Consider the following 16,251-nt stretch of genomic DNA (forward strand, 5'->3'; position numbering starts at 1 on the left):
ACAGCTGTTCACAAAAAGCTCTGCAACAGAACTAATTTCATGTGCAGAGGAATTTCTCTTGCTCTTGTGATGCAGTGGAAAGGTTTCATTTTTGTGGCATTACTATCAATTAATACTATTTGTTTATAATCACCCAGGGACCTCTGCTTGGGTGTGGTCTCACATCTGGCCAGTGCAAGCTTGGAATCTGATGACCAAAAAGGTCATCGAAGTCTATTATTGGCCTGATATTTCATAGGAAGCTTATGCTCCAAGCCTTGCTGCTCTTCAATTCCCAGCACATGAGAAGGGCACTCACAGCACAAGAATGAATGAGAAAGCAGAATCATGGTTCTTGCTGTTCAAAGCACAGGCTATGGTGACTATTAAGCAGTGACTCCATTTGTTCATCTCTACTGCCCTTACTCTTTGTAAAAATAGATGATTCAGCAGCTCTGAAACTTTTTTCTGAAACTTTTTTCTCACTTTCCTCCCCCTTTGTCCACACACACCTGCAGGGAGCATATCTTGGGGAGAGAAAAAACTGCTACAGCTGCTGGCAGCAAAGTAATGGTGTCAGCAGGGGACAGAAAGATGTAGTAGGAAATCTGGAGGACATACAGACCATAAAATGAACTGGGGGAAGAGGAAGCAAAAAGGAAGAGGAAGTAGAGGAGAGGCAGGATGTAAGCAGTGCACTGACCACTAAAGAGCTCTCAGAGCTGCCCCATTACATAACAGAGGAGGCCCCTAAACATGACAAAATCACCAGGAACAGCTACAGTTTTGGCAGCAGCTCCCAGGAATCTGGGTCTGCTTGTGGTCCTGGTCCTTCTCTGCACTCCCTTTGTCACAGACCCACTTCATACTGTCACACTCCCAGTTCCAGCCACCGGTCCCATCCTGATCCCAGTAGTTGCAGTATAGCGAGGATTAAACTCCTCCTATTGCTACTAGAAAAGCATGATTAATTCAAGTGACTGAGGGTTTCTTGTGCCACTGACATTTAGTCTGAGGATAGTTAAAGGAGAATAAGGAAGTTGTATTTTGTGGTCCTGCTATAAATGTTCTAATTTGGAATAAATTTCCCTGCATAGGTTAGGACCCACCAAGCACTGAATTGTCAGTAGTCACTTAAAGTGTCACTGTCACTTAAAGTGTCAGTGTCATGGAAGATCCTTATTGTCAAAAACCTTTATATAATTGTTTTCCTTGCCTTTTGGAGGACTGTAAATTCTGTTGATAAAGTAACTGTTCTTACAGAATATATCTGGATTCTCTTAAGGCACTTGACTTTGTACCATATCATACAGACATAAGAGTGAGCTGGATTTACAAACTGGTTTACAGACCAGTCTCCAGGGAGCTATGATGGTCATTAATGTGGTCTCAGTGAGCAGTGCCAAAGGTCTCATAGGCCAAAACTGTTTAGTAGTTTTATAGCTGTGAGAACTATACAAAATCTGTGGCAAAGTCTGCTGCTGCTAAAAAATTTGTTTCACTTGCAGATAATGAAGACATTACTGTAAGAGTAATTTAAATTGCTTTGTTGAAAGATACCAGCCCTGAAGTATTTTAATACAGTTAAACACTTAAGGTGATAATTGTTTTGGGAAAACAATGATATAAATTGCATTTATGGATCAAAGGCCTGGATTCTGCTTAGAAGCTAACAGTAACAGTTGAAAACCACCCCAGCATAAATCCTCAAATAGTGCTATACATACGGAGAATGTAATCTTTGAGTGTATAAGGGGAGAGTGTTGCATAAGGCAAGGAAGTGACCCAGTCTGGTAAGGATGCTGTAAACTCATGCCTGGGAGTCTCAACATGCCAGCAGTCCATGCACCATACCTAACACAACCCAAATTGTGTGGCATTTACTGCCCCTAAACGTTGCACCTTCTCAGCACATCCCGCAGGTCTGAGCACCCGTCTCATTTTCCTTCTTCCCTTCCTGAGCATGGTAAAAACTATTCACTGCAGTGTCATCTCCTGCAGACTCCAGCTATCCTCTGGCCCACTTGCTGGTGTTCTTCCTCTCCCCAGCAAAAGCAGGCTCCAATATGATGCTGTTGAGTAGACTGAATTTGGGAAGAGGAAAATATTGTGAAAGGACGGCACTAAGGACACTGTCTCAGTGGCTCAGGGAAGGGGGATGCAGAGCATCCCCACAATACCAGTTGATGAAATTTGGAGACATTTTGTCACAAGACACAAAACATCCCAAGAAATGGGACAACAGGCAACGGGCAGAAAGTAATGCACAGCAAGTTCCACCTGATTATGAAGAACTTCCTTACTGGAACACATTGCCCAGTGAACACAATCCTGTGCCCTGTGCTCTAGGATGACCCTGCTTGAGCGCGGAGGTTGGACCGGAACAATGACCATGGTCCCGTCCAACCTTACCCATTCTGTGATTCTGTGACAAATCCCAAAGTCCCACTAATTACTTCAAACTAAAGGTGTTAAGTTTTGCTATAGATGGCAAAACCACCACAATCTTTACATGAATATGCATATATTTATACAAAATTAAAGACTCAAGGGAAGTTCAGTTCACACATCTGTCATACACAGTAGGCCCAACACCATCGCCTAGGCCTTGGACTAGGGGCACACCTTGTATTGTTTAGAGGTTTTGAACATTTTTAGAAGGTATTCTGGGGCTTCCCATACAACTCCTGTCTGGTCCCCAAGACACTGGAGGTCAGGCCAGACCAGGCTGCTCCCTCAGGAGCAATGCTGCCGCAAGAGCCCGTCGGACGGCGCCGAGCGGGGCTGAGTCACGGCCTCCCGCTGCCGGGGCGGCGACCCGCCGCCATGCTATGCCATAGCACGCCGTTCTGTGCCGCGCCAGGCCGTTCTGTGCCGCGCCACTCCGCTCCGCTCCGCGCCGCCCCGCGCAGGGCCGCCCGGGGCAGGCGGCGCGAGGGGCGGCGGTTCCGGCGGCCCAGCCAGGAGGCGGTGACATGGCGGCGGCGGATGTGCGTCCTGCGCCCCGCCCCGGCCCTGCCCCGCCGCCGGCCGCCCGGCCGCGTAGACGGGGCCGCACGGCCGCCTCTCCCCGCGCAGCCGCCGCTCTGCCGGCGGCCGCCATGGAGGACGTCGGCTCGGGCGTGAATGCAGACGCGGAGGTGCGGAAGCTTCAGGAGCTGGTGAAGAAGCTAGAGAAGCAGAATGAGCAGCTCCGCAACCGCCACGGCGCCCTGCCCGCCGCCCCCGCCAGCCCCAAGCGCCTGCCGAGCGCCGGGCCCTCCTCGCCACCCCCCGCCGCCTCCCCGTCGTTCGACGGCCGCTGCCTCAGCCCCAGGGCCGCCGCCCGGTGTTCGCTCCCCGAGGAGCCCGGCGGCGGCGATAGGGGCAGCGGCGGCAATGGCCTCCTGGACGACGCGGCAGTACTCAGGCCGGAGGAGCTGGAGCGGCTGGCCGGCTGCGATGAGGACGAGACCGGCTGGTGAGGAGGCGGCCGGGGTGGGGATGGGGCGGGGGAGGGCTGGTGAGGAGGCGGGCAGGGCTGCGCGTCCCCCTTCCCCCGCCGTGCCCGGGGGCGAAGGGGCTGTTTCCACGCGCGTGTCTGATGTCGGAGGGGGGGTTTCGGGGCTTTGTGTGCGGACGCAGCCTCGCCCTCTGGGCTGGGTGAAGGGCTTAATGAGCTCTGCGATACGTACCGAAGCCTGCCGGGGAAGGGTGTTTCGCTTTCTGCACACGACGTTGGAGCTCATCGGAGGCCCGCGGCCCTGCGCTGCTGTTCGGCCGCGGTGGGAGCGTTACATCGGGGCCCGCGGACATCGAGCGGGCTCCAGTGCTGCCGCACAATCAGCCGTCAGTGTTTCCGCGAGTGCAGGAGGTGGGGAGGCGTTGAGAAACGTGTGGGGAAATTTCTAGGGTAGTTCAGAATTAGCCCCCAGGTACTGTTAGACTTCAGACATGCATCACGTATGTTTTATGTCTCGATTTCTTTCAGTTGTAGAGACAGCAAATGTAACACTTTTTCTTCTCATAGACGTGTTGCCCTTAGGTGTTCCAATTTATTGCTAATGATGTAGGATCACGGTTTCCCTTAGGTGGTTCCTCGTTCTAAATGGACTGCTTACCCTGCTGCTCCAGCAGAAACAGCTGCAGGTGGCTGTTTGCCTTGTCGTTATTACACTTGGATGAGCTTCCACTGAGAATCAAGAAGACTCCAAACATCGCGCTGTCTCCAGCTGTCGTTCTGAAGTTTCCTATGACAGTTGTTGAGGAGCAGCCTTAGAGCTGCAGGGGAAATAATGGGGAGGAGCACCGTGTCAACACCGTGTCAACGGAAAAATGCAAGGGAAGCATGTGCAGGGACAAAAAGTGTAACACAGGCAAACTGACTTGCGGCAGAATTGGTTGTAGGTCCATCTACAAAGGTCTTTGGAAGCAAACATGCAGACAAATTTACAAAACAAACAAAAATGTCTTTCAGAGTTAGAAACGCCTTTAAAAATGCTGGAATGATTCCATGCATGAGCAATGTTTTAGTTGCTCGGGGAGGAGACAGTGTGTGCACTTCTTTGGAGAAGTCATTTGCCTGACATTCAGCCTAACCCACTGGAGAAGTATGAGAGCATAAGTTTATTCTCATCCAACACTAAATTAATACAAGGCATCATCTCCCAGAAGATGAGTCTGTGCAAGGCAGCTACTCTTATTTCTCACTGTATGCCTTGTAATCTACTGGCTTACAGCCCTTGATGGAAATAGAATATGGTAAATTTGCACAGCAAGTTTGGACTGGGATGGCCAAATTTGTAAATTACATGAATTCTAGTGACAAGAGATGTTACTGTTTTATATGTTCATCCTAAATCAGGGGCAACATAATGGGTCTCCTAAGTAAAAGTTAATGTCCCAACAGAGTGTATGGTGACGGTGGTGGCATAAGTGCTGTGTGTTTTTGTTGATGCGGTTCTGGGCACTCACGGGGCAGCTGCATGGTTGCCTGAGCACAGCCCTTGCTGGTGTCAGGTGTTTGGCTGCCAGTTATTGTGGCACCGTCGTGTTTCTGTGCAAGTTCTAGTCCTCAAAAGACAGCAAAACTTAGAGGCAGTCTTTTGCACGTCTTCATTCCTTTATTAATATTTTGGCAACTGTGAAGCTAAAATGTTTTAGCAGGTAATTTTCAATCTCAGACATGTGACACTGACGGAGACACAAATGCATGAAACAAAAAAAGAGAAATTGTAAAAATTTACTTTTTGCCATACGTATGACAAAATATGGATATGTAATTTTAAAAAATTGTGTTTTCCTGCTGTAGTTTTACATGCAGTTAATGATAAACATAGTTTGGCTAATTTGAATATTTTTGTTCCGAAGTGCTTAATAAAAATGGAAATCAAGCTCCTGGAATTTCTAAACACCTTCTAATTCAACTGTTGAGACACTAAATAGTCCAACCCCTTTTATTTTCTTATGAAGGTAAAATGACTTTGTATTTATGCATTTGATTAATGAAGGTTATTGCTCTTAATGAAGTTTGAAATTTTCAGAGGGCTAGTATAGCAATCAAAAAGAAGCAAGCCTGTGAAGATAGGAGAGGTTGATGTGAATAAGTGGATTTCCCTTAAACTGTTTCATAAAGATCCTGCTCCTAAAGCCTTGGTTATGCAAGGTCACTCATAAAGTAATTGAATCAACTGAAAGGGTGAATGTACTCGATGAAATTTAAGCCTCATATGAACTCTTTGAGGTTCAAATGGTTTTGGATCGCTACTGCTTAACCCAAAATCCTGCTTAAAATATGGGATTATACACTGTAAAAATCAAAGACCTCTTAGCAGCTGAGGAAACCTCTTGCAGAAAGAAACTAAATCTAAATCATTGTTCATAAAAAAGTGATTCATCTTACCTGTTTTGCTTGTCTCTATAGAGAAGTTTAGATTTGTCTTTACTTTCGATTTCAGAAGGACCTTGCTGTGGGCAATAATAGGTGGTAAAGGGTGCTGGTTATCACTGTTCTTTTCTGTTTTGTAAAATAAAGACATTTTCATACCCCATTATGAAATTGTCTGCAGCCTTGTCATGGCAGAAGAATTTTCTTAACTGTTAAAATTACATTGTTTTACATTTAATGCTCACATTAGTGGCTGTGAATTTAAGACAGAACACTTGATACTGTGATTGAAGTTGATACTGGAATGTCACATGTTTCTTTAAATCTACATTGTAGAGTTGATCAGCTCGCTTTTAGCTTTTAATTCTTTAAATGCATTTAGATAAGTATACAGAAGAGAAGTGTAAAGTGAAAAAGTAAAGGAGAAGGTGCAGCTATCAAACAAGCAAAGGAACTTTGGCACTACTGTTTTAATAGCAGCTTTAGCTATTAAAACAGCATTATAGTATTAGTGAGCTTTGGGGCTGTTTGTATTTTTGCTTGTTTTTCTTTTCTGTGGTTACTTAAATTCAGATATGCTTTAAGTTTTAAACACTTCAGCATGAGACAATCTTCAATGTGTAATGTATGTGGTAAGTTATTAAAAATATTTCAGTGAATTTAGATTGAGTTTCTTGTCCATATGCTTCTGAATATTGTTTAATGTGCTGAAACTTTCTTCCTGATAAGGTACTGAGGGTTGCAGATGGGCAGATCTGTACTTGCACACTGTACTGAGCTCTACACAGACCCATGGAGACTTTGCTTTAGGCCTGCTGATTATTTCCTCAAGTTATCAGTGACATTCATAATCGGGTGTTCCTATTTGGCTGTTCTTGAGCCAGATTGGATCAAATTTAATTTTTTTTCAAATTTCAATCTGAACGGGTCTTTTCTTACTAATTAATTGAAAAGATAAAAGGGCAGAGGGGCACCCAGAGTGGAGAAATCTTCAGAGAAGTGGTGTGCACCTCCTTGCTTGACTTGCTGGGTAAGATTGGGTGTGGATGTGCAGCATGTTGGAGACATCTGGATAACAGTGTGCAGGGTGGCTTGCTGTGCTGTTTTTAAAAAGAGAGCTGTCTTGAGTTTATTGCAGGATAAGTGTGCACACGTGGGCAATTACTGTAGATTAGTTAATGTGTTGTGAATCCGCTGTAACTTCCTTTGTGGTAACTTTTTACATGGTCACTCACCTAAGCTTTCTGAGGAGTTTTGTTTTAAATGTGAGCAAAACATGCAGTGCTTTTCTTCAAAAATTACTTGCAGCATGTGCGTAGGAGTATAGAGCTTGCTGTGTCTCTATTTTGTGCATGCAATTGCTCAGGAAACTTCAGAACAATTGTGTCCTCTTTAAATGATAGTGCTATAAAAACTAGCCTAGCACTTACCCATGTTTTCATGTCAGCATAAAGTCTCCTTGGCAGAGTTAAAATAGCTGACAGTTGACTGACCTCATTTATAAACAAGAGGCAGTTATTGTGTATTTAAAATGAAATTATCGGTGGGTTTTTTATACTAACTAAATAGTTCAAAGTAATAATTTCAGTGTTTTTTAAGACCTCAGGTTGGTTGTGTATCCTGACTAGTTGAAATGGAAGGCACATACTTTCACTATTACGCTCTCATTCAGCAGCTATTTCTAATTTGCACCTGTTTATAGTAAGTGTATGTTTCCATTCTAGCCATCCATTATCGTTAGTTGGCTAAGGGCCTGTTTGAGATACATGATTGTCATCTGTAATGATTGTCTTCCATCTCATATTGCTTGATGTCCCTTGCGCACTAACATTGTTTTGGAATCCTGGTTTGCCATAGTGAGCTGGTAAAGTATAGCATGGCTATTTTAGGATAGAGCTCTACCTGAATGAAATCCTATTGCTGAAATTACATTGCAGCATTTCCTGTTCAACCGCTACATTTAATTGGATTAATGTGGTTTAGACCCCTTGGACAGGTTCTGATCAATTTCTGCTCCATGGTGTAAGTAAAAGAGAAATGGATGCTTTTCATTTTGTGGCAGATAAAATATCAATTTGATTTAAAGTTGTTGGAATTTAACCAAATTCAGATAATGTCTTCACAAACTAGGAAGATAATATGAAAAGAAGCATGTAGGAAAACCAAGGATTATGGAAGTTGCCAGTTTTATCAAAAAAAACAACTGGTAACATTAAATAATAATTTGGTTATTGTCTTTGAGATATCCATGTTTGTTGTGAAACAGATATTTGAGGACTGGAGGAAGAATCCTGAGGAAGAACTTTTTCCACTTCTGTCTTCTTCTGTGGTAGTTACAGCTTTTAAACATGCTTGATATTTCAATATAATGAAAGCTTTGATACGAGTTTCCTTTACTGTCTTAATGATATTCCTGAAATTTACTACATAATTATGTATTGTTTAGGCATGATTCACATTTCTACTACTTGTAGGTGTTAGAGCTCCCAAGCAAAGTCATTAAGCAGAATTTTATTTTGGAACACATTTAGTAGGACACAGAACTTCTCAACTTTTTTCTCTTCTGCGTAAGTATCAACAATGCTGTGTTTGAGCATATATTTTCTAAAAAATTTCTTATGAAACGCTTCTTAAATAGTGGACAGTTGTACAATTTCTCTGATAGTTCTAGGGAGGCTACATGATGGTGTTATTGATTGCCCATTTCCCATTCTACAACATCCCTTTCAGACACCAACATGTTCTTTTGGATGAGGAGATGAATAATGCCAGTAATTTCCAGCAACTAGCCAGGGCACAACTATCTTTAATTGCTGAGCAGAGAAAGATAGTTGTGTTCGAAATTCCACTTTGCAACCTCTTGGATGTTCTTAATTCTACGCAAAAATCGCATTGCATAGCTGAGATGTGCCACTTCTAAAATGAAGGTTTAGTGAGACTGTCAAAGCATTTTTGTAGTATTCACATCCTGGAGTTTATATTCATAGACTGGAGTTTGCTGTAATTTGTGCATCTCCTGGAACTAAAAGCATTCTGTGAAGTAGAGCTGAAAACTAAGAATTACAGACTAAACAATGTGTATCTCATTCAGCTACAGCTGTACATAGGACCTTTGTGGGGTGGGGAGAAGGAAAGGAAATCTGTGGGCCACATAAGTGCAGGGAGGATGACACTTAATTTTGTGATTGATTTTTCTTTCAGCCAGTGATGCTTTTCAGATCTTTACGTGTCTATTCAAAATTTGTCTTAAATTTTGACTTACTTAAGCCACTTCAGATAGGGTTTCCTGAAACTTTTAAATTGTCCTAAAAGAGTTTAGATTGACACCGTTGTGTTCTAAATTATCTGTTTCCAAGACTGTCCAGTATTACTGTCCCCTGATTTATATATTTTCAGTAGCTTTTCATTGTGCTATTTCCTTCTTGTATTTTAAGGCATTTCTTACTGATCTGTCCTGGGATTTCAGCTTTTTTCTCTTCTTGATATTTTCAGGTTTTTCATCCTGCTTTTCCATGCATCATGTTTTGTATGCTCCCAGTTAATTTCCTTTATTACACCTACCAGTTTTTGCTTAAAGCTAATGTAGCTAAAATAAATGAGCACTAACTCCAAGTTCCTTCCACTTGCCATCTTCTTTCTAATTCAGATTTGTGACTTCACGTTCATCTGCGTGTTTTCCCTCACTCTGATACTGAGCGGTGGAAGGATTTTGATACAAAAAGACTCTTCCTCTTTTCCCCCAGTTAGAATCTTGGCTTCTTGTTTCATGCCTGTGGCAACTAGCCTCTTGTATTTTAACGTACTGGGAGTTGTTCCTCAGGTGAGGTAATCCATACACAGATATTCCACTCCTACTGCAGTGATGTGTCCTCTTTCTTCAAAGCCTTTTCTGACTCAGCTGTGTCCCAGTGCAGCATGCTGCAGCTTGCCCCATTTGGGTGACATCATATATACTTGTAGTCACAGCAGTCTTCCTGCAAAAGCTCTGCCTTTTTCTCTGCTGCATCTTCCTGGAACTAATCAGGAGAGCCTCTGGCTGCTCTCAGCCCCATGTTGGTGCTGCTGTGGTGTAGTTAGTAAGAGCCAAAAGAAGGAAATATTAATGGCTGCAGAAGAATCATAGTGTCTGGTCTTCTTAGTGTTGTTTCAAAGTAAATCAAAGCTCCTGAGCTCCTTTTTATATACTGTTTTCTTCTACTTTACCGTATGTCACTGAGTTGCAGAGTCTTTACTCTGTTGTGGAGAAATTGGAGTATATGTTTCTGGTGTGTTAACATTTGTAGTATGGGTGGTAACTGTAAGTTGTCAGCTTCCTCAATTGTTTTTAACTTCCTGTTTTGAGAGAGTTGATTATTAGTGGTTAAAGATGTATGAAGTTATGCTGGTAATCTTCAGTCTTGAAGTTGCTGTGCTGCTTATCAGTGCTGTTGTATTGCTGTAGAATACATTGACAGGTACAAATGGGATCTCTTCTGGAAGGTTCTTCAGCTAAGGAGGGCCTACGTCTTTTGGGTCAAACAGTTTGATAAGGAAGACCACTTAGCTGTGTGAAGTTATTTGCACATCTTCATATATCTGTTCTTTTTCTGATGGTGGGAAGAGAAGAAGAGGTAATAGAAGCATCACTCTGATTCTTAGCCTTGCTCTTGGTCCTTCTGGTTTTTGTAAAATCCAAATTAGGCAAAGCAAGTAGAATTAAGTCAGTCACAAAACTTGAGATTGGCTGTTCTTTGTCAGGTGGGATATTAAGATCACCACTTTATAATGAGGCTTCATAATTGCATGATGTACAAGAAACTGCCCTGAAAAAGCTGTTTTGTCACTGCATCAATGTACGTGTGTGTTGAGAGGTAGTGGAGTTGCATGAAATATGTATGTTCTCAAGTTCTATCTTAAAGTCTAAGTTACGAAACAAAGATTGATGAAGGAAAACAGTTGACTGGAAAGAGGTGGAAGAATATGCAGTATGTATTTGGTCAGAAAGGGAGGTGGAAAAGAGGGAACTGTGTGAGCCTGGATTGCTTCAGTAAATAAGCTGCTTGTGAAACAAATGCAACAGTTGGGAATTCCTGAAAAGAATGAGTTGAAGCTTAAAATACCAGGTGCAGTTTTGATTAGAACATTCTTGTAGGTTTGTTGAAGGTACCCCTTTTGTGTGTTTCTCAAAGAGGACGTGCACTTTAATTTCTTGCCTTTTATACTGGGTACTGCTGTAAACACTTTGAACGTGCATGGAACTTGTCAAACGCAGCAAGGCATGTCAGCTATCCAGAGAACTAGGAGTGAGTCTGGCCTGTACTGGACAAAATTTGGCTTTGTTGCCTTTGACGCTTCTTTGTATTGTATAAGCATACCTTAGGACAGAAAGGAGTACAGGCAAATACTAAAAAGACAGTAAATTTAAAGTTAGTAGATAGTAAATGTTAGATAGTAAATGTTAAACATTGCTTTTAATGCTATGGAGATAGTCATAGAAATAAGAGAAAGTGGCATAATTGTTTACACAACTGTGAAAATTGAGCAACTCTTGTGCTTTTCAAGGATCTTCAGGGATATAAATACATGAAGGGTTTTTAGCTTTTCTTCTAGGCTGAGTGCCTTTGAAGATTGTGGGCATTTCTACAAAATCAGCTATAACAGACAACATGATATTTGCCAAAGCATAAATCCCTTGAACTACAGTAAGTGGCAGTGACTATTTGGATTGTAACAAACAGCTTCATTTTTGTTTTAAAACCTGGCAGCCAATAGGTATTTTCTCTCCTGGATTTGCAAGCATAGCTTGCTAATTTCAATGTTAGAGAGAAGAGTGTTTTGGAGCTTGCTCTTAACAAAGACCACTGTTTTTTAGACATGTTTCTTGGGAAGCTTTTGTAAGAAGTGAACTTAACGGTAGTAATTACAAAAAATCTCTAAAAGCTATTGTAACACAAACGGAGTTCAAGTTCTAGAATTACAGATGAGAGATGAGATAATCTTGTAGAGATGAAAGTTGTGGGAAATAACTTCTGTGTTGCTATTGTCATTGGCATAAAGGGAACAACTTTTGTTATATGTTTTGTACAGAAGCATGTCTGATTAGACTGTCAGATGTTCCTCAGTTACTCTTTATGGCATACAATCATACTCGGAATATGAAGTCTGTCATTACTCCTAGAAGAAACTCGTTTAGCTGTTTCTACACATGACATAATCTCTAGTTAGCATTGTATGTCTTGCAATTCACTCTTGTCTTTGCTGAACCACATTTCCAAGTTTGGTTCTAGTCCAAAGTAAGGCTTAAAGTTCCCTGGTTTGAGTGTGTGATTGGTTATGACTTTTCCTTTAATCTGTGTGTTGAGGGAGGAGATGTTTTCAGCTAAATTTCTAGAGCCTTTAAACTGGACTGCAACTTTCTTCAGTCATGGAATGCTGATGTTAAAATAAATGAATGGAGATGCTGACAAGCAAAGTACATCTGCCAGCACATCTGGGAGAACAATATAATCTCGTTATTTCTCTCTGCTCTCCTGTGTGCATTATCTCTTCTTCCTTGTTGCTAATGCTTGATTGTATACCTCCTTAGGACAGAGATAGTCCCTTTGTTCTGTGTTCAAAGAGTACGAAAAGATCAGGTGCTAGGATAGAAATAATAAAAATAAATTGTGCATTGTTCAAGGCTACTGAAACAGTAGTTGTGTTTTGTGTACTTTAGCACTGCTCCTTGGCTACTAAGATGCTTATTGCTTCCTTTGTTTAGGAAAACAAGAGTTCTTTATTGTGTAGTGCTCAATTTCCTTCCTTCAGGTGAATCTGAAACGATTAATCCTCATTTGTAGGTTTATGTGACATTGTGAAATTGTCCATCTACATAAAGTGTCTGAAGTCCTTAGGTAGCCATATGTTATCACTGTTATACTCTATCCAAAATGATTAATTTTAGGGTCAAATCTGTGCTTTCTTTATCTTTTGGGATTGTACTATAGTGTAGGTAGAGTATAAAAACAGAAATGGCATACTATGTGGTATTTTCTTGCATGCTCATCTTATGCTCATTTTGTCTGTCCTCATAAATTATTTATTTTCTCTCTTTTCCAGGTTATATACATCTCCAAAGAAGAAACTGAATCCAGTACAAAAATGTATCAGTCCATTAGTTTGGTGCAGACAGGTACTGGATTACCCAAGTCCTGATGTTGAATGTGCTAAGAAGTCACTGATCCACAAGCTGGAACAAACAATGTCGGGTGAGTTTCTGCACACTAAAACCACTGGGTTCTGTGTATTTATTTTGAAACAGAGTCAAAATTAGCTGATGGTTGTGAGATAAGACATCTGTCAATTACTTGTGTCTAAAGCTTTCATTATGGTTTACAAACAGTCATTAATTTCTACTCATTTTCTGGATTGTATGAATGAAATAAAATGAAAGAAGACATTAGATCGTGAGTCATGATTTCAGAGTTCTATAATACCTGCATAGTTTGGTCAGATGTTTTCAGGAAAAAACAATGTTTTTAACTTGAAAGTTTTCTTGGTTTTTTTTTTAAATAGAAGCCTGTATTAAGGTGTCATAATTGTTAGGTACTTGTCAGTATGTTAGCATGGAACTTGGTTTTCTGCTAGATTACCTGTTTTATTTCATCTAAGGAAATTGAGGCTTAAGTTTTTGAATACTTTGGGGAGATGATATTGATTTCTTTTCCTCCCATCCCCAGTAACTTAAGATCTAGTTACAGTCAGATTAAAAAAAAACCCAGGGTTCATTATTCTTCCTTAATACTAACTAGTTGGTTATAGTCAAAACTGGAGCGTGTTTGACCCTGTGAGAATGAAAGTCTGCATTCTCCATCCTTCTACTACCAGCCTTTTTTATGTCAAACCAGTAGCAAAACGCTGAAGATCTGATTAGAATTCTCTGTCCATCTGGTTTCTTGCTTTATTTTATTTCTTTGTTGGAACCTATTTTTTTTAAATGATGCTGAGACAACTTACTTTCTTGCTATTAATAGCTATTCTTTTCCTGTTCCATCTTTCTGTAGTCTGCTACTGCTACATGTTTAACTGTTATCCTCAGGAATTAGCAGAATGGTTGGACTTGAGCTAAGGGTGTATGAACATGCAGTTCCAGTAGTGGTTCCAGTGGCCACCTCCTTTCTATGGAACGTAAACTTTGTGCTGAGTTTATTTGACTGTAACTTTTTTCCTATCCTTGTATTGTTTTATGGAGCAATTCTGTCTTTATTCTGGTTTGTGCTGAAATTGTTCTTAATAAAATTTGAATCTATTTTTTATTCTTGTAAAAATTATGGGCGTAGTGGTGAAAGTGCCCTTAGTGTGAGTCACCTACGATCTTCCCCTATTTCTTGTGCTTTTTTATGCTGCCTGGACAAATGTCTATTAAAAATGTACCTGAACAGTTAACATAATCTATGGCTTGGTACAGGCAAAGACTGAGATTCTAAACAACGAAAAGCACTCAGATCACAGGCATTTATAAATGATGATACAAGTTTGGGAATCTGAATACCACTGAGTATTCAAGAATGGATAGCAGTTGATTGACCTAATTCTGTTTCTGGTTTAACTTCTTTCAGAACTGAGTAGAAGTGTTCCAGAAGTACCACAAATTCTGTTACCCCTAAGGTATCTTTAAAAATTCATAGCTGAAGCAGAATGGCAGGAAACTTCCCTGTGAGATGGACGCATTTGAAAGTTTTATCAAACAATGTGTTTAGGTAACTTTACCTATTTTTTTTGTTTCCCCCTAGACCTGAGGATCTGCTTCTGGCAGTGATACTTGCAAGAATACCACAATTCATCTATAGTACTAATAGGTGGAAATACTTACAGTAGAAAAGATGGGCACATGCTGGTTGGAGACGATTGCATGTAAAAATGAATTTTTAACAAAATAGAAAATTGTCCTTTAGAGCAACCAGCCTCCTTTACAGATTTAGGGTAGCAGGGAGCTTCACTGGAGAAGACAAGTAGTGTTTCTTGTAACTTTGTGTGTATTTCCTACTCCGCAACTTCAGGAGTATCTTGTGACTTGCATTTTGCATAGTACTTGTACCTCATGGACCCATCACCTAACCTGTTACTAGCTACTGGTGCAGTTCATCGATTCTGATCCCAGTCTCCATGGATAAGGCTTTTCACACTTGCGTAACTTTCCTGAATCCTTGCTGATGATTCTTTTGCATTGACTATTTTTACATTGTCAGTTGCTGTTGTTACGTCTTTCTAATCTTAATATCTTTTTCCTCTTTTTCAGTCTCAAATGTACTCTCATATTTCACATTTTCTTCTTCCATTATATTTTTCATTGCATAATAATAAAGGAGGGAAGAGCAGCTTTCAGCTCCACGCTACTGAGAGCAGTTACTGATGCACAGTGCCTTGTCAGTAGTCAGTTCAGGTTCACAATTGTAGAGCAAGTCATGCTCAGTATTGGAAGTGTGTTCAGACTAGAGGGAACTTTAGGTATATTCTGCACTCACATTTTCCAATTTCCTACAGCGAAAGTGAGATTCATGACCATTTCAGCAAAATCATAGCTAAAAGGAATTAGATGCTGCAAACTGTTTCTGGATGTTATAAAAGAAAATTTACGTTAAAATAAAACTGTTGATTGTCAACCCTCCCCTCTGGCGTTTTGAAAGCTAATGTGTAATCTTTTGTAAGCCACTGTTTCATCTAATATTAGGATCATTTTAATGTTCAAATTAGTTACCTGTCTTGCTAATTTTGTCTGACACTCCTAATAAAGACCGTATCTCTATTTGTAAAAATAGCAATGTCTTCCTGAGTTACAGAAATCCCTGTAGGAAAACCTTTAGGAATTCTGGTCCAGAAAAATGGTTTGAATCCAACTTTTTTTTCCTGGGAAAATGTATCATGCTGAAGAAGGTTCACATTAGCTAGGATGAAAATTACTGTATGTATCAAGCCTCACCACATCCCAGAGCAAACTTTTTATATGTAGCAAAAGCATGCTAAGTTTCATCCAAAAAAAAAATATCTGTGTGTGATCAAATACTTTGTATCATTACGGATGTATACAAAGAGCCTGTTTTGAAGGCTATACAGTAGTACAATTGTTTTCTAATTTGTGGTTAGTATTTTAAAATACTTATCTGTGTAATAAATACAAAAGAAAGAGCTGTTGTGCAGACTTACATTTTAGGGATTTTTAGTGATATTTTCAGCAAGAGATGAAAAGTAAATTTTTTTTTGGTGTGACAACAAAGATTCAATTGGAATAGATGCTTTGGGGTTCCTTTGTGAAGTTGATATCAAAGGCCTCATCATAATCACCCAGCGTAGAGTGACTTGTAATTGCTGGTTTTGTTTACTGAGCTTTGTAATAAAATAGAGATTTCCCTTTTGACACTCAAAATAAATTGAAGGTACCTCATGAATAC

The 16,251-nt window shown here is 40.7% G+C and overlaps 1 protein-coding gene across 3 annotated transcripts in view; it reads left to right on the forward strand.

Annotated features, from left to right (window-relative positions):
• The first annotated feature begins 3,008 nt into the window (after positions 1–3,008).
• Positions 3,009–16,251, forward strand: part of SLAIN2 (SLAIN motif family member 2) — a 33,423-nt gene continuing 20,180 nt past the window's right edge. For all 3 annotated transcript variants that reach the window (XM_032108968.1, XM_032108969.1, XM_032108970.1), the window contains exons 1-2: positions 3,009–3,439; positions 12,923–13,071. In XM_032108968.1, coding sequence (XP_031964859.1) covers positions 3,081–3,439; positions 12,923–13,071 — 508 coding nt within the window. In that variant the 5' untranslated portion in view covers positions 3,009–3,080. The remainder of the gene's footprint in view (positions 3,440–12,922; positions 13,072–16,251) is intronic.

Source organism: Corvus moneduloides, chromosome 5, assembly GCF_009650955.1.
Source record: "Corvus moneduloides isolate bCorMon1 chromosome 5, bCorMon1.pri, whole genome shotgun sequence".
In the NCBI taxonomy this organism is placed as follows: Eukaryota; Metazoa; Chordata; class Aves; order Passeriformes; family Corvidae; genus Corvus; species Corvus moneduloides.